This window comes from Odontesthes bonariensis, chromosome 17 (assembly GCF_027942865.1).
Source record: "Odontesthes bonariensis isolate fOdoBon6 chromosome 17, fOdoBon6.hap1, whole genome shotgun sequence".
NCBI classification, from domain to species: Eukaryota; Metazoa; Chordata; class Actinopteri; order Atheriniformes; family Atherinopsidae; genus Odontesthes; species Odontesthes bonariensis.
Genome location: NC_134522.1, coordinates 14,535,919 through 14,553,983, shown reverse-complemented (window position 1 = coordinate 14,553,983; position 18,065 = coordinate 14,535,919). Strand labels below are relative to the sequence as shown.

The 18,065-nt window shown below is 41.3% G+C and overlaps 2 protein-coding genes across 6 annotated transcripts in view; one reads left to right on the top strand and one right to left on the bottom strand.

Moving 5' to 3' along the window:
* Positions 1-11: 11 nt before the first annotated feature.
* LOC142365783 (putative E3 ubiquitin-protein ligase UBR7) lies at positions 12-3,014 on the bottom strand. Of its 2 annotated transcripts, XM_075447484.1 has the most exons (11): positions 2,790-3,014; positions 2,441-2,574; positions 2,292-2,352; positions 2,087-2,182; positions 1,947-2,000; positions 1,749-1,854; positions 1,501-1,628; positions 1,184-1,378; positions 877-1,033; positions 690-751; positions 12-589 (listed from the first exon to the last, which is right to left on the bottom strand). In XM_075447484.1, the coding sequence occupies exons 1-11, from the start codon at positions 2,904-2,906 to the stop codon at positions 506-508; spliced, it is 1,194 nt and encodes a 397-aa protein (XP_075303599.1). In that variant the 5' UTR covers positions 2,907-3,014; the 3' UTR covers positions 12-505. The 2 variants fall into 2 exon arrangements, with proteins under 2 accessions (XP_075303599.1, XP_075303600.1); XM_075447485.1 differs by lacking the exon at positions 1,184-1,378.
* Positions 3,015-6,960: 3,946 nt separating this feature from the next.
* LOC142402555 (inositol-tetrakisphosphate 1-kinase-like) overlaps positions 6,961-18,065 on the top strand; it is a 30,449-nt gene continuing 19,344 nt past the window's right edge. The window contains exons 1-3 of one of the 4 annotated variants that reach the window (XM_075488084.1): positions 6,961-7,040; positions 7,647-7,797; positions 14,322-14,346. In XM_075488084.1, coding sequence (XP_075344199.1) covers positions 7,703-7,797; positions 14,322-14,346 — 120 coding nt within the window. In that variant the 5' untranslated portion in view covers positions 6,961-7,040; positions 7,647-7,702. The other 3 variants (XM_075488082.1, XM_075488083.1, XM_075488085.1) reach the window with 3 other exon arrangements.

Here is an 18,065-nt window from a genome sequence, read left to right as displayed (position 1 = left end):
TGAGGTTGTTTGTTCGCCACCAATGTGACCGTTTTATTTAGAACATCTGTATTCACATCATAACTGATCTTACACACTCTCAAAGAATCTGAATGGGTCGCTACCACAAAACCTCCGAACAATGTAAACAAAAGTATTAAATTCAACCCAAATTATATTTCAAACATTTCTGTTTGGCAGCATCGTGTTCGTGTAAAACTGGTGCTAACATTAGCTGAAGGACTTTAAAGCATCCGGTGCCAAAAAAAGCATCGGTGTGTGCGACGTCTGAATGTCTTCAAGAGTTTTCACAGATAAGGCAGCAACAATCCACAAAAAGCTAAAACGGTTGCCTCAAAACGCATATGGGATGTTCAAGCTTTAGGATCACGTTAATTGCAGCAAAAAAAAATTTATTTGAGAGAAAAGAAAAGGAAAAAAAAGGCTTCATCCTAGAAATGACACATACATTCATTCAAAGCACCATATGAAGCCAGCATATGATGGCAGCAGCTTGGACTCCTCGTTACTGATGTCCTGCATTGGTTCTGCGTTTCTTCCTGGCTCGCAGATCCTCAAAGAACTCGTGTACGGCTTCAACTGTGACCGTCTGAGAGACGAGGAGGAAGCGTGTTAGGTTTCACATTTGGAAAGAGCAAAAAGGACTGAATGTCCAGCGGACATGAGTCACAGAGGCGATCCTTTCTCACCTTTCCTTCAGAAACGAACTGCTCTAAAAAGGCACTGATGGAGGTTGTCAGCTCGTTGAAACCTGAGAGGAGAAATCCGTTCATTAGTGCACATCAATCGCTCTGCCACCGTTCTGTTAAAGTTCACTTTACATGACTGCGTCAAAAACAGATCCCACGTCTTCCTTCATGCCCTCCCCACACTCACCGTAGATGACCTCCAGCTGCTGCACGCGGTCCAGCGAGCTCGTCAGCGCCATCAGTGGGTGCTGCCCAAACGGCTCAACCAATCCTTTCTTCTCATACGCCAGAATGGTGTCGGACTGATCCATGAGGAACTGCACGTCTGCAGCCACGTAGGCCTTCTGCACACCAATGCAACACACATGGGACAAACATTTTGAAATCCTGCCTATAAGATTGTATTATGTGGAGAGCAAACATCAGCAAAATTGTAATATGGTGCCCTTTGGGGAACTCTACATTCTAATCCCAACAAGTATTTGTTGGCCTACCTTGCAACTTGTGCAGGTGCAGAGCTCAGAGCGCCAACTGTAGGGCCAGAACACAGCTCCTTGTCTCAGCCTGTCTAACCCCTGCGCCTGCAGCTCCTTCAGCCTGCACTCCACAGTTTTGTTTGTGGCCTTTAAAGGGCTGCCTGTCATTTCCTCGTAGGTTCGTTTGCAAGGGGAACTCCTGTTTTCCGCTTCCTAAGGTGCAAATAATAATTAATTAATTGCGCACAAATGCAGTTATGAGAATAGGTGGGTGGTTATTTCTTCCCTTTAAGCCCAAACTCTCCAAATCTTTCATGTAAACAGCTGCTTCTCACCTCATGCTTTATGTGCTCATCACTGGTGGTTGGTTCCTCCTCCTTACTTTGCCTTTGCTCGCCTTTATCCTCTTCAACATCGACCTCTATGTCCTCGTCAGGATGCCCGATGTTGATCACAGGTGGTACTGACGGGGAGAGAAGCATTCATTCCTATGAGTTTTACTGCTACGTGTAAGGTTAAACTAAAGGCAATCGGTTTGTTTTTGCTGCTTGTGACGAGACGAAGGGGCTGGAAAACTAGTTACCTGCAAAGTGAGCGGCATAAGTCCACAGGAAGGGAGCTTTGTTCATGCAGGTCTCGCACACCATCTCCTGCAGCTCCTCAGGTTCGACCACAGCGCAGCCCAAGTGCTGTTTTAAGAAGGCACGAAGAGCACAACACTTAGAGGGGCAAAAATGTTAATTAGAATTAAAGCAGAGGTCAGAAATCCTCTCACGCTTACCCGGCTGTGAAACCAATCCTCACAGACGACACACTGGATCATCTCATCGTCATCCTGTCAAAAAAATAGCTTTTAACTTAAAACAGTCCTCCTCCTCATGATAATAACAATCAGATTTACTCTGAACAGAAAAGGAGTACCTGCTCATCTGTGTCTGGGTACGGCCGGTCACACGTGCAGTAGCAGCCGTTGAAGTTGTGATCGTAGTGATTCCTACTGTTTTCTTCGTCTTTGGCCTGTGGGGGAAACAACAACAAGAAGAAAACAAAAACGTGATTTGGTTTAAACTCACCAATCAGAACTAAAACAGTTGATAAACAGTGAGAGGAGATTCAAAGGACTCACAGGTGTCAGCTGGCACTGAAAACTCCCAAATTTGCCATTTCCACAGTCGCAGCGAAAATTTCTGCAGGGGAGACCAGAAAGACTGGTCAGTCAAGAGGAAGACTTGGCTGACTATCACTAAAAGATATTTATAAATGTTTCTTTTTTACCTTTTAGTGTACAGTTCAAAGATATCGTGTCCATCGTGGCATTTATTGGCACAGGCCAGACAAACTCCAGCGGGCTCCGCAGCATTGGGAGTGCAAGTGTTGCAGGCAAACACTGCCTGCCTCTTCACGTAGCCCTGCAGAAACAAACACAAGAGGGTGCACAGCGATTATCCTTCAGTGATATTCCACCATTGGCTCACGAAAAGAAAATAATTAGATGTAGTAAAACCACAAGAACGCGCACAATAACCAATGATTCGCAATACCACCAGCTGCAACCTTAGCGCTCGCATTTGGACAAACAAGACGACAGAAGGGGCAGTGATGCGGAGCAGGAGGGCTTTCTTACCCGGGAATAGGAGCAGTTTTCTGGGTCGCTTCCAGCCAGCACACACAAAGCCTGTTCGAGCTCTTCCTCGGTGACGGGGGCACCGTCGGCTTCGGAGTTGCGTTTGCACTCTGCCATTCTGGAAAAGTGAAAGTAAAAGAGGACGTAGGGCGGACAATGGGACACACGGGAGGCAGCGCGGCTCAACAATACTGTTGACAAATGAATGTTCCGGGCGGGAGTTTGGGCCAAGACCACGAGGAGGAAGTGACGAAGCTACTGCTTCACGCGCAACAAATACCAGATGAAACAGACTTGGTTTTTTTTTGTTGTTTTTTTTAAAAACCTTCAATTTTGTGTTAGTTTGATGCATAAATCTCAACAGTTGGCTATTCATGAATAGTTGATAAATAACAAGATTATTTTTCGGGGCTTTTCTACATAAACTGCTGTCGCTAGGCAACCAAATTCAGTTAGACGTACAGGAGTTAAACATTTGTAGACAATATTATTGTCAAATACTAAAGAAAAGGAAAAACTTTAGTGACCAAAATGAAAAAGCAGATAATGTTGTATTGAAATTACAGAAAATGTTTCGCAATTGAAAGGCAGTTGCTGCACAGACCACCCCTGGTCTCATATCTGATTAGCTTCCTTTCTTTCTTTTGAGCTAAAACAAGTTGGAAGCAAGACTCACAAGGGAGAAGAGCCATATCATCCAAATATGTCACCGAATTAATCAATAAACTAATCGTGAGCAACGCACGATTCACATGGTGGGTTTGTTAAAAGCCCATCGATCACGTGCTGAGGTGGCGCTTGATCAGCAGCTGGCTTTTTCCTCTCAAGATAGAAACAAAGTTAGGTGGTGGGAGTTGATGGGTAAATCCTCACATGTCCACCCCAGAACGCACAGCCAACACAGTTATGGATAAAGCATCGAAAGTTCATGTTTGGAAAAATAGATTACATTACAAAAAGTTTGCATACCCTTCCTGCCGATGGATGCCCCCTTCAACCACTTGGGCTGTTGTGTATTTTTGAAAGAGTTTTGTTTTGTTGTTATCAATTTCATGGCATTATTCAAAACATTAGATACTTATTTATTTTATCAAGCGATGGAAGCAGATCAAATAGGAATGAGAATGGCCCAAAGCGTCAAGTAATATAGCAAGTTCGTCCCATGATATGCGAGATGAATATAAATTCAGATTCACAAGTTCGAGTATTGGTCATAAAATCCATATTCTTCCACCAATGTGCAAACAAATGTTAGGCCTACATCTGTTCATTATTGCTTCCATTCAAATAAAGTTAGGCTATATTGCTGTCGTTGTTGAAGTTTGTTTTTTTCCAATGCAAGGTGACACCTGCAGTCATTTTCCAGCAGACGGCGCTTTGGTCACATTTTGCCGAAAGTAAGTTGTATGGAAGTTTTTCTGTGCCAAAATCAGACTTTGAATTTGAAAAACCATCCATCCATCCATTTTCTATACCGCTGAATCCGTCGGTCGGGTCGCGGGGGGGGGGGGGGGGGGTTGGGCTGGAGCCTATCCCAGCGGCCAATGGGCGAGAGGCGTGGTACACCCTGGACAGGCCGCCAGTCCATCACAGGGCCACACAACCACACACGCAATTTTAGAGACACCAATTAACCTAACATGTACGTTTTTGGACAGTGGGAGGAAGCTGGAGTACCTGGACAGAACCCACGCATACACGGGGAGAACATGCAAACTCCACACAGAAAGGCCCCAGCTGGGAGTTGACACTGGGACCTTTTTGCTCCAATTTGAAAAACCAACAGTGTAAAAAAAATTCAACTTCAAACAATTCAGTGGAAAAAGAACCAGACTCAACATCCGGGTAAACAGGGAGAAGCAATCGATCCCTGTCTCAATTCATCCAACGGCAGCCAATCAAGTTACGCTCCATTGGACAGATCAGCCATGTCCACTAACGCGGGTGCATGGCCGTAGCCAGCTATGAGGAAAGCGAGGTCTGGACCTCGGTAATTTTCAGGGATTTTTTTTTTTTTTTTAATCTCGGTTTTCGCATACACGTTTCAATTGACGTTTGTGTTGACATCACTTTCATGAATGTGTGAGTGCGTGGTACCATTTGAAAGGTCTGTTTCTTTCCTTTCCAACGGTGTGTATAACACGTGTGTGCGCTCCGTAGTCGGTGAGAAAAGTACTGTCAACATAGTAGCTGCATACCAGTAATCAGTAATAGAAAAATTAGACGAATTTGACGAACGATTTCCTCGGCCACTCTGCAGTGCAGCGGCGATTGCTATATGACGGAAAGCTTTGCTCGAGCTCTTTAGAATGATATGATTGTTATATCGGTGTCATGTATGGTTCGTGAATAAAGAAGCAGAGAAGCATAGGTGCACTTTTGAGCACCTTGTTATAGCAATGCACATTTATGTAGGCACATAAAGAGACAATTTTTCACATCCAATTAAGTAATGAATTCAATATAGCCTATAAATCTTTATAGGTTGTTTAGCTACAGCTATAGCCTACAATATGCATCTATCCACCTATATTTAACTTTATTTTTTATATTGGTTAGTTAGCCTTACTCTATGCCTGGCCAAATGGCCTTTGCTTGTACCAAACATTTGTATAGGCTTGCATTGGGAAATAATCAGGTTCTTTTTAGCTATGGGTTCTTGTTACATTGTAATGGTTTATTTTGCTACTAGCCTCAATGTGCAACACTGCAATATATTAAAAAATATATAATTTAAAATATATATATATATATATATATATATTGTAAAAATTTCACAGCGCGCGCATCATGGACCTCGCCTATTCCAAAATCCTGGCTACGGCCCTGCGCGGGTGATGGTGCTTCGGTGAGCGAGTTTACTTTATTTGCCATTTGTGTTAATAAAATTGAGCAATAGATATTACTCAATATCGATTGAGCTGATCTGATGAATTGAGACAGGGATCGATTGCTTCTCCCTGTTTACCCGGATGTTAAGTTTGGTTCCTCTGAATTTTTTGAAGTTGAATTTTTTTTCCACTGAATTTTTGAAGTTTAATTTTTTTTCCACAGAATTCTTTTAAGTACGGTAGATTTTTTTTCCACTGAATTTTTTGAAGTTGAATTTTTTCCCACAGAATGTTTTGAAGTTGAATTTTTTTCCACTGAATTTTTGAAGTTGAATTTTTTTCCACTAAATTTTTGAAGTTTAATTTTTTTTCCACTGAATTTTTTGAAGTTGAATTTTTTCCCACAGAATGTTTTGAAGTTGAATTTTTTTCCACTGAATTTTTGAAGTTGAATTTTTTTCCACTGAATTTTTTTAAAGATTTTTTTCCACTGAATTTTTTTAAAGATTTTTTTCCACTGATTTTTTGAAGTTGAATTTTTTTCCACTGAATTTTTGAAGTTGAATTTTTTTCCACTGAATTTTTGAAGTTGAATTTTTTTCCACTGAATTTTTTTAAAGATTTTTTTCCACTGATTTTTTTAAGTTGAATTTTTTTTTTCCCCTGAATTTTTTGAAGTTGAATTTTTTTCCACAGAAGTTTTTGAAGTTGAATTTTTTTTTTACTGAATTTTTGGAAGTTGATTTTTTTTCCACTGAAATTTTTTGTAGTTGAATTTTTTTCCACAGAATTTTTGGAAGTTGAATTTTTTTCCACTGATTTTTTTTTTCCACTGTTGGTTTTTCAAATTCAAGAGTCTGATTTTGATGATGTAAAAATTCGATATTAGAAATTCGTATTCAAACTGAAGGCACAGAAAAACTTCCATACACCAGAGCTGTTCAAAGGCTGTCGGAAACACCAAGCAGCCATCACGAGCCTGCAACCAGGTGTAATGAATGTGAAAACAAGGAATCATTTATTACTTAATCTACCTGTTGAAAAACAGCGTGCAGAAGCTGATGAGCCACTCGGTGCGCACTCTGCTTGCTGCACTTCTTTGTGACACGATCATCAATTATATTTGGATCTTTTTTTTGTAAACTTTTAATCTCTCAAAACTAAATACATTGGATGTCCCAACTGGCATTCTTCGTTTAAAAACGCCCTGGGAATTTATGGGTATAATCAATAATTGATAAGATAATGTGTGCGTTAATCATTCATTCAAGTAAAAGGGCCCGGAAACGAGCAAAGTGTTATGCTACAAATAGGGTGTTTTCCGAGGGGCTTATGAATGCAGCATCAGTCTCCAGGATCCTGGGTGTGTGCGATCAGTTCAGCTCAGAGCCCGAGAGAGAAACACCAGCAACATCTCAACGTGAGTCCAGCTGCTCCTGGCATCTGTCACCTCGCTTCTTTCTCCTTCTCCAGCGGACGGACTGAGAATGGGACACTCTCCGAGCTAGTTTTCTGAAGAGGACACGAATATAGGGTTGGGACTGTGCTATAAAAACTACTCGGTTAGTTAGCTCGCCATAGCCTCACGCAGCCAGCTTTATTAGTTTGGTCAGTTTGCTTTTTCTTTTGACTAACTGGTGGCTGTGGGCGCCGTCAGTTTTAGAAGTGTAAGTGGTGTGAATTTGCTTTTCGACTACCCTTTTCTCGGCCTTGTTAGCGAGCTAGTTTATGTTTTCTAATTGGATGCCATCGGTTAGCTGTGCAGATTGTCACAACAGAGCTAGCCAGCTAACGTTAGCAGTTGAAGTTAGCAAAAGAGGGGTCAGTGTGTGAGTCTCCGTGATGCTGAACCACATCCATTGTGATATTACATTTAGAAACTAGAGTCCAAGAGGGTTACTAAGAGGCGCCACTTCTGGCTGTTAGGGCGACGTATCACAAGCCAGGAGGTTGTTTATTGTCGTTGCCCTGGTTGGCTGTTTTGAAGCTTACGTTATCCGGTAATTTCCTGCTCTCTTCTTCGCAGGTTGAGCCACCATTCGCATCGTTTACCTCCAGAGAAGAAACAGGAGCACAGCGGAGATGCAGACTTTCCTGAAAGGCCGAAGAGTCGGCTACTGGCTCAGCGAGAAGAAGATGAAGAAACTGAATTTTCAGGCCTTTGCTGATTTGTGCAGGTAAGTGGCCATGATGCTGTTTTATTACGTCCCCCCCCCACAAAATTGAAGCTTTACATCGGTGAACTACAGTGTGCGCACTTTCCAGACCACAAACCCCTGACCCTCTGCATCTTTCGTTTAACCTCTCCCTTTCATGCTTGCACACAGTTTCGGTGACTCACTCATGTCTGTTAAACAATTTAAGCTGCTGATAAAACCTGCAGCTGCACTGCTTTTCTCTCTGTTTTATTTCCAATACATTTTTAAAGTAGCAGAAGCAGATTATTTGCGACTTATTTCAACTTAATGTTTAAATGAAAACTGGATGACTGGAGTTCAGTCCCAGCAAGGGCGAGGAGTCTGTCCACTCTGGGGTTTTCAGTTACTGGCACTGTCCAATGTGAGATAGGAGACAGATGAGGTTTTTCCCAACCATCGCTGAGTCGGAGTATGTCGTCCATGTTGGCCGCTGTCGTTTCCGTGGGCCCAAAATACATTTGGTTCCTTAGGACAAATCAACAACAAACCAGAATCAAATAGGAAAACGCTGTTAAAGCCAGTGCTGGCAATACTTTTGTGTTATGGTCCAAGCTCTGTTAGGCTTTGTCTTCCCCCAGTTGCAGATGTTGTCTCGTCTGTGACGCGTGTCTTGACATTGACTTTGATATCAGACCATTTCAAACCGATAGAGATCTCTCCCCTGATAATGAGCCATGAACTGCACGTCTCTCTCATGCAATGTTTTTTCTTAGTTAAGGAACAACACGACTATTCACTGTCTGTACTTGCACTTTTATATGTGTGCTACAGATGTCATTTTTTGTCATCATTCGTGTAAAACACAGTGTTGCTTTGTGCATGACGTGCACTGTATACATAAATGTTAATGTTGTCAATTCGGCTTTATTCGGATGTGCGGTGATGCCCCCACAGAGGAAGTTAAAAAAAAAAAACGTCAGAATGTCTCGCACATTTTCTCACATAGTCCACAGCGTCGAATACTTCAGTGAACACCTCGTTTTCCGCTCCTGTGCATGTGAATAGTTACGAGCCCTGCCTTCCAGTTCAATGGACCAGTTGAGCTGTAACCATAGCTCAACTCAACTATGGATGTAACCAAGCTGAGTTACTTGTGCCATGTCCGGTAAAATAGCTCCATGCCATCAAGGATGCTTGTGTTTTTAACTGCATGCTGGTAGCAAGCTGGATGGTGTGTGTCTGCAGCCTGTGGGACTCTGTCTCTGTGATTTCCAAAATTAACTTCCAATTTTCATTTGTCAGTCCAGCAGCCAGTTCTCCACTTCTGTCTATCTTAGATTAATTCAGTTCCAGTCAAAGCAGCTATGTCGCCAATTTTTTTTCCCTCTCGTATAACCAGACATCTGCATCTTTTGATTCTATCAAGTCTTGTAGATAACAACATACCCACACTATGTAGTTTTACTTTAAGAAATGTTAGTCCTACGTAGTTTTAAGATGTTCAAGAGAAAGCGGAGAGCCCCCACCCACTCTTTACTTCTTGACTACACAGCATCTCTGATATGCTTATTATATACTCAATCTTGTTACTGACCCTCTTTTTTTTTTTTTTTTTTTTTTTTTTTTTTTTTTTTTTTTTTTTACAATTCACCAAACTAGTTTTAAAGTCGCAGATTAGTTAAAAACAAAGGGTAGCTGAAATCAATTTAAAATGAGTGCGTATCAAACGTAGGGTTAAAATGATTTGCCACTCTTTGCGCTCAAGTTTTACTTGCAAATTGGAGAGCGTCCCACCGTTTTCAGAATTAGGCTTGCAGGAATGCCCTGAAGGGAAGTGGCACAAGTAGAGTTAATTTTTCATGCCTCGACTTAGTTCGTGTAGAGACACGGCGCACGTAGGAGAACGCGTGTAGGCTCAGTCGATAGAAGATGCTTGTGCAGGAGGCCGAACAGCGTCAACATGTCTTATTTTTAGTCAGTTGTCCTGGACCACAGAGCTTAAAGGCAGATGTGTTTCAAAACTGAAACATGAATCTCCTCTCTGTTGTTCACACCTCTGAAACGTAAAAATGTTTGACAAATGTGGCATCTTTTGTCACTTTCAGTTGGAACAGTGTGACAACGAGGAGATCAGGATTGGATTTTTGTTGACATTTTATTTATCTACAAAAACTAGACTTAACTTTACTTGAATTTGGTCTAGTTTACCTCTGCTTTAGCAAAGTCATCGACTGATGTTTCTACCTTGAGAGGAGGCAGCTTGTCAGTTATAATGGATGCTATCTCATTGGAGCTTTTCCATATCTGTCACAGGTAAACGTTATGTAAGCTGTTATAAGGAGAGGTCTGTTTTCTTTACAGACGCATATTTAGTGATATCCAGTGGACTAGGGAAGGGCTTCAGAATACAGCAGCACGCTTATCATCTTTTGTTGCAACATTACCGTGGTGTATGCACTTGGTTAGGGCTGCGGGGATCCTGAACACACAAGTTGAAGCAAGGGAAAGCGTTTGAGAGTCTCGACTCATTTGATTTGGCAAGATTGTGCCTCAGTAGGTGAGGCATGGCGCCTAGGTGCTTTGAAGGGTTTTTACCTTTCCCACAGTGTTGTTGCCACACCGAGTGACCTGATTAAACCAGCACAGATTACCACACCGTAATCCACAAAACATTTTTAATCTCTTCATAAACCTCTGAGAAAGCCCCCCCCCCCCCTTCAACCTGCCCACCTCCATTTGCCCTTTCGAGCTACACGGAGGGCTGTTAAACATGAAGGGAACATCCCGAGTGCTAACAGGTCGTGTTTGACACAAGATCAGGAAGATCAAGTTCCATCATTGGCACGTGAGAACAAATAGCAGCACCTAAACATGACAAAGAGCCACGCATTCTTGTGTGATCATCTTGTGATTACTGTTCGTCCACCACTGAAACTTGTCTTCAAGTTCTGTTTTTCAGAAAACAAAAGTCATCTGCAGAGGGAAGGAAATATTCTTCTTTTTTTCAGATCTCTAAATCTTCATTTTCATATATTGCGTCACAATTCAAATTTCACAGATAGATATCCATGTTTTCAAGCTATTTTTCTGTGTTTTGCCAGCTAAACTAATGCGAGGCTATCGTATTGCAACGGGGTCTGACCAGGTTTTTTCCTCTTTCATCACACGGCATGCAGCTGACATTGTGAGCACCTCTTTGATGAGTCTGTCCCGTCTCGTGCAGCTGGACTTCAGGGATTCATGCTGCCTCGAAGCACTTGTGTGTATGTTTGCCTCACATGAGGCTGCACAGCAAGAGATGCCCTTGAAAACAGGCACCCTGGGTGCCATAAGATAATGTGAACATGTTGTCCTGTCAAGATGAGGCCGATTTGTTTTACTGAAAGAAAGCTGATGAGATGACATTGATTTTTCCTTATGATATTCTGGTATACATCTTTAACCCAAATTACTCGGTTTGCTGCATGGGAAGAGCAGGATTTAAATTGATTGAAAGCGGCAATTAGCATCCCTCTAAAATCTGTTATCATGTGAAAATCCTGATTCTTCTCCAAAAACAGAGAGGCTTGACAGGTGAATTTTGTTTCCCAATTAATCTCCCTGACCTTAACATTAAATGCTACTTATTTATGCTAATTACTGTTGATGTCATGCAATGATCATAACACACTCTTTAGTACAACCTCAATTCTGTTTTATTTATTCGGACACAATAAAAAATCCTCTGATCTAGTCCTTCCCAGCTCTTGAAATTGGGTGAATGTAACCTCAGATAAACAACACATGATGTATTACCCCATGTCATGATCTATTTTTAAAAAAAGCCATGCAGAAGTAGTGTTTAGAAATACTGATACACCCCATGATTCATTAGTTTGTAGAACCAGGAATAACTTGAAGTAATTTTTTTTCTGTATGATGTTATCATCTTTCAAATCGTTGTGGATGAATTTTTTGTCCCGCATTTCTTTACGCTGTCGCATCAGTTGATTTAGTTTTGCAGCATTTGTTTGTGGGGCCACTGCAGCATTTTAATCAGGTAGAGAGGTCTGGACTTTGACTGGACAACTACAACACCTTGATTCTTTGCTATTTCAGCCATTCTGTTGTAGATTTGCGGCTGTGCGTGAGATCATTGTCCTAATTTCCAGCTAAGTTTTAGCTTTTGACTCTAGAATACTTTGGTATACACTCAGTGACTGCAAGGTGTCCAGGTCCTGTAGCTGCATAACAAGCCTAAATCATCACCGCTCCACTGCTGAGCTTGACAGTTAGTATGAGGCGCCTCTGCTGATTTGCTGTATTTGGTTGTTGCTAAATGTGGTGCTGTGCATTTTGTCCAAACACTTTGGTCTCATCCCACAGGGCATTGTTCCATTTTGGTTCATTCAAATGCAAACTTAAGCTGTGTTGTCATGTTCTTTTTAAAGAAAAGAGGCTTTCTGAGTCTTACACACTGATATATCTCGCACTGTCTCCGGATGACTGCAGTCCTATAGAGTCATTGTGCGACTGCTTAGAGCAAGTCAAAAAGTGGATGAACCAAAATTTCCTTCAGTTAAATCAAGAAAAAACTGAGGTTATTGTGTTTGGCAACAAAGAGAAGAGGTTTGCTGTCAGTAAACATCTTGAGTCACTGTCTCTAGAAACTAAACACCAAGTCCGGAACCTCGGCGTGCTGATAGACTCAGACCTGACCTTCAACTATCATATCAAATCAGCCTTTTATCAACTTAAAGCTATAATGTGTAATATTTCACGTTGTCTATTAACAAATTTGAGTCTTATCATTCACAAGTATTACCTCAATCGTTATTAATTACCTCCATCACAAAAGTGCAGTGTTCTTATATTCTTTATATTCAGCATGCGAATGTACATAACAGTGTTACACCCCAATGAATGTCTCCATGTCGCTCCGCCATTTTAAAACTACGGGATTTGTAGAAGGACATGTCATCAGCTTCGCCCTTTCCGTTTCAACATTTCGATACGGAAAGGGCGAAGCTGATGACATGTCCTCAATTGGTTATTTTAAGATCATTGCTGATGTCTTTCCTCCTTGGCATTGTGTTAACAAACACCTGAATGCTCCAGACCTGCAAACTGGCAAAACTTCTGCTTTTACAGATGTGTTCACACTAACTGAGTATCAACTAATTAAGTTTATTTGATCAGCAGCACCTGAACTCTTGCTTGCTTTGGAACCGTTCAGGGTGTACTTAGTTTTTCACTTACCGTTTCTGCATTCGAGCTTAGTTTTTTACTAAATAATGACATGGGGTAATATGTCCATGTGTTGTTGTTCATCTGCGCTTGTATTTACCTATATTCCAGACCTGATTAAAAAGCGTATTCTCTTTATTTCATATTTTCTCGGTATGTAAAACCTTAGAACTGAAAGAGGGTGGACTTAGTAAATTATTATCAGTTCAACCTTTGGGTATCTCGCAATCATTTTACCTTATCGGCATGCCATGCAGCAATTTCAAATTATAAACTTTATAACTACATTCCCATACAGTCATGCAGTGCTTTCATCTATGATAAGCCATGAGTGGCAAACTCAAGGGTTGGAGTTTATGGGTATATTACACCATGTGCCTGTGCGATAAAATTGTCTTGTTTGTCAGAAGACCTCTGATCTTGTGTTGAGCCATTTCAAAAAGGTCTGACCCCTTGGCTTTGTTCTCTCACGAGTCTCCATCGTCTCATTCCTTTCATTCTGCTGGCTCTAACAATGTCAGAGAGATGATCTCCATATCTGAGATGGGATGAAACTAAGGCTCCATTCACTCGACATGAAACACGCCAGCTGCAGTATTAAATATCCACATTGTTAAGCGGTGAATGGTTGCACTGCTGTTACCATGGGCCTGTAACCTCAAAAACAGCTGGGTTGGACAGGCTGAGTTAGGGATTGTGCCATAAGCACTTTGTTCTCATTGTAGGTTCCCATTGCGAGGAGGTAGCTGTTTGGCTTGTTTTTTTGTTGGGGTTTTTGTGTTATTTTTTTTTCTCTGTATTAGCGAGTACAGGAACTGAGTTGGCGAGTACAAGCTAGTTTCACCATGATTTTGAAAGTGCACTCAATGGATGGTTCCTGACCAGACTTGTTTGGGGGGGGAAACCCAAAAAACACGTAACTCTTCTTGAGGAAGACTCCTCTTGAGGGATATTTTTGGGTTTCAAGTTAATTGCTCTCGTGAACAGAAATGGAAATCTACAAAAAGTAGAAGGGACCATCATTTTGTAACAGGAAACATTCAGTAAAGGTAAAAGATGGAAAATATACTTCACATGGCACGACATGGAAGTAGGAATAATTATTCATAAAGAATCATATTAAAGGGATAAATATTCGTTCTAGCTTCTAAGTTCCTGTTTGTCTTGACATTAGGTCATGGAAAAAACGGCAGAGCGCCAGATAAACATTTACAAACAATATCATTCTTTGTTGGCTTTTAGGTCTTTTGATGCGAGAGAAGGTCTGTTAGTGATCATGTTAATCTAAATCCATTGCTTTCAAAAATTCTAAACTTTAATCTTCTTTTTTTTTCCAGGAAAAGAGGAATAGAAGTTGTTCAGGTAAGAGAAACTCTCATTTTTTACTAATGTACACTTTGCAAACAAAGAAAAGCAGTCGTTTGCTATTTAAGTTTCAGATGGAGACTATTTCATTCTGGGATTAGTCTTTGTCTTGTCTGGGTGTTACGCCCAAAAGTTCAGCTCGTTGCTGCACTTCCTGTTCTGCAAGTTACTGGTTGTTTGTTAATGCATGGGGGAAAAAAAAAATTGTGTTATTGACAGTAGGAAGTTTTAATGGACTAAGTATTCAATTGGAAAGATTTTGATGAATCAGACACGGTGGTTTTCATGTTAGTTACATCATCCAGGTGCAACACTGCAGTGGCTTTAATCACTGCTAAAGGATTTAGTCAGAGTTTTTGACCTCCCACGCACGTGATGCAATTGCCTCGCAGTCATGCTATTTTCTGCCTGTAAGCATTGTTGGCCATTTTAACTCATTTGAACACATTTCACACCTTCTCTCAACTCTGTTAACACAGTTGTATGTCAGAAGAAAGTGTCTGGGACAAATGGTTACTCATTTACTGGGAGAGTGAGGATGTGTGTGTTTGGTAGTGGTAATGTGTATCTATGTAAATGCCAGTAATCTCATTGAATGAAGTTGACAAAACCCAGGTAGGACCGGCTGAAGCTCTTTACTGATTATTTTTCACCTAAATGTATTCTGGGACCTGATGAAGACCAGTAATGGTCTCTTTCTACTAATTATTTAGCTCTAGTCAAAGGTGTCAAGTACAGTTCCGGTAAATACGGCCCTCAGGGAAGTGAAGGGTGAAGTCATCGCTAGATATTGCTCATCATACTCCACCAAATAAGTCCTGGGAGCTCAGTGCTGAAAAGCATCTGTTATTTTAGGTGCTTTCTGCCACAGAAGGGGAAATGATCCTCCCTTTTGCTTAGTCTCTTCATTTGTGTTTCTTTTCTTTGCATATTAAAAATAAATAAATAAATGTTCACTTCTCCCTTTGCTGACGATATCAGCACACCCAGAAAGAGCCTTGTCCTGGGAATAGTCCCAAAATAAGCAGGGCTTTGTTTCCCACTGTGCACTCGGCCCCTCCTGGGAGACAGCAGATCCTCATAGACGCTCAGCCCAGAGTGCCCGGAGGCATGGGGCCGTCTGGACTGTGGCTTTTCTTGTTTCACAGTTTCAGGAAAAACCTGTTGTCCCCTTAAAGTTTCTCCTCCTACCATTCAGTTTACATTCTTTAGTTTTTAGCGCTCACTAATCCTAACCGCTCGGTTTACTTGCCTGCTCAGAGGTGTTGTGGAGTCCACACCAGAGATTCGGCTGCCCGATATGCAGCTAATGTTAATCAGTGCCTATTCTGTACTAAAGCAAAGATAAAGGCGTCTATTGTCTTCCTTTGGCCTTGTTGTACAAGTCTTTGCACAAAGAGTCCTTCTCCGGTTGCACTAAACAATTCTGAGCCCAACAATCCTTAAAGTTGACCTTGTGTTAGGGTGTTATTAGGTGTTGTAGCATATTTTCTTTTCTATCCATTGCACCTGAATCCCCGTCATGAGGATGTCTTTTAAGACAGTTAAACAGGTAAATCGATTGATCATATTGAGGAAATGTGATGTTGGGTTATAGACTGAGAAATAACAGGAGTTTGGGGAGGGATGATTGTAATGGGTGTCCTTGGCATGAGTACAAAAGGTTGTGGGACAGTGCACAGAAAATGTTTGGTTGCAGATAAACCATCCAGCATGTTTATGTTTTAACCATATAGGGTTTGTTTTATGCCTTGAGGCTCTGCAGGAGTGTAGCTGTTATGTGGATAACCCTCAGTAAAGGGTGGTGGCAGAATATGGCAGCAGATTTATCTCCGTCAGCCACTTTAATCATCTGACCTCGTCCCTGCAGAGTGACAGACTAGCCGACCCTGGTGATAACAACTCAACCCTGAATATTCAAGGATAAGTGAATAAAATAAACCTTTAAGTCATGTTGTTTACCACCATGTGGGAGAATATCGAGCCCTTTTTCTGTGCGAGTTGTAAAAAATGTTTTTAATTCAAATGCAGTGAGCAAAAGCTCAGTTTGCTGATAAGTTGGTGAACATATGGGTATTCTGCAGCCATTTAGACCAGTTATTGAAGTCTATGACTTAAGAATGGCAAACCTTTATTCAGTGTACCTTTTTAGGCATCAACGTGTGCGTCTTTTCTTGATCATATATGATACTGAACTTAATTTGTCGCTTTTGGACTGTTTATGGCACAAAACTATCTAAAGAGTCTGGCTTGGACTCAGATTTTTCTGAATAATTGATCAATCGATGTAGATCTATGTAGATTAACACAGCCTATTAAATCAGGAAGACCTTGGAGAAGAATAGGAATAAAGATTATTATCACTGAACCTTCACCAACTGATATTTTTGCCACAAGGGGTTTGATTCTCCAGGGGGTTTAATGGTTATTACGTCGTCCAGCGTGGACACATTTTTGCTAAATCTGGCAGCCCCAGGGAGCTCATTTTATTTCCATTTCTAGTGTGGGAAAAGCATCTATGTGTGTACTCCTCAGGATAGACGGGGCTAAAAAAGAGAACTCCTTTGTTTCACTTCTCTGATTGCTCCGGTAGTTCGTAGAACCCTTCCACACCAAATGAGCAGCTCATCATTCTTTCCTTTGCTTTTCTTCTCACAATTAGAGCTCATCAACACCGACCCCTTAGCCTGAATTCAGGAGTGCCAGCCTTCCAAATGCTGCTCACATGAACCTGTCTGTACCGCAGATCTGATAAGATTAACTCACCAGGTTGGAGCCAATATTCGCTCTCGGAGAGAGAAAGATTTCATCACAACATGGTCATTGTGTGATAGGGCTGTCCAAGGAAAGTTACTGAGTTATCGTTGTACTGTAAGGGCTTTCCAGTTAATTTTTGACATGCCACTGTTTCTCGCCCACATATTGAACTTGTGAAAGATCAGGAGTCCTCAGAAGGTGTCTATTAATCCAAGGAGAGCCTGTGTGTGTGCCGTTATTGGGAATTTCCATCGATAAGTTTGGATGGAGACGACTAAGCAACAGTCTTAGCTTTGTTCATTCTTACACTTGAGTTTATTGATGATGATGATCCTGGCCTTGTCAGCAAAAAAGAATTCTCCTTTCAACCTCTCCAGGAATTGCGTGGGTGTTGCCTGTGAGCAGAGTGGGAGTTTTGGGTGTGGATGATGATTAATGGCATATTCAACAGTGTGTACAGTGACTTTCATGACCTCATTAAGAATCCTCACCAGTCTCCTTTGGCTTTGTGTGTGTATACGGAAGCTCTTTATTTCGCACAACAACAACCTGACAATGCAGGAAGTTTCATCTGACATGATTTATAGCCACCTGTCACAGAAATACAATGACAATGCTGACATGCTACTCACAAAGCCGCAGAGGTCGCCCCAACTTTTACTCATCAAAGTATTGATCTTAAGCTCTCCTCATAAGCTTTAATTGCTCTATGTAATTAGCAGAGAGTCGAGTCTTACTACTCTGTAAATCTCGAGGAGATTGCAATTAGCTTAATGAGCTGTCAGTTTGATCCTCCATGAGTTTTTTTTGGCTTGAGATTCAGCTTTATGTTGATCCCATATTTCGTAGTGTACTCTGAGCGAGGTATGACCTGCAGCCACATTTTGTCTCAGTCACACAATATGTTTCTGTTTCACAAGTGAGTGTCAGTTGGCACGCTGCATACAAAATAAATCATT

Bases quoted from the DNA above. Each gene is read 5' to 3' on its own strand.
- LOC142365783 (XM_075447484.1), bottom strand. From the start codon at position 2,906: ATGGCAGAGTGCAAACGCAACTCCGAAGCCGACGGTGCCCCCGTCACC. The intron at 2,001-2,086 runs GTACTCCTTTTC...TTTTTTTGACAG, and splicing joins ACCCAGACACAGATGAGCAG to GATGACGATGAGATGATCCA. The intron at 1,629-1,748 runs GTAACTAGTTTT...TCTCCCCGTCAG, and splicing joins TTATGCCGCTCACTTTGCAG to TACCACCTGTGATCAACATC.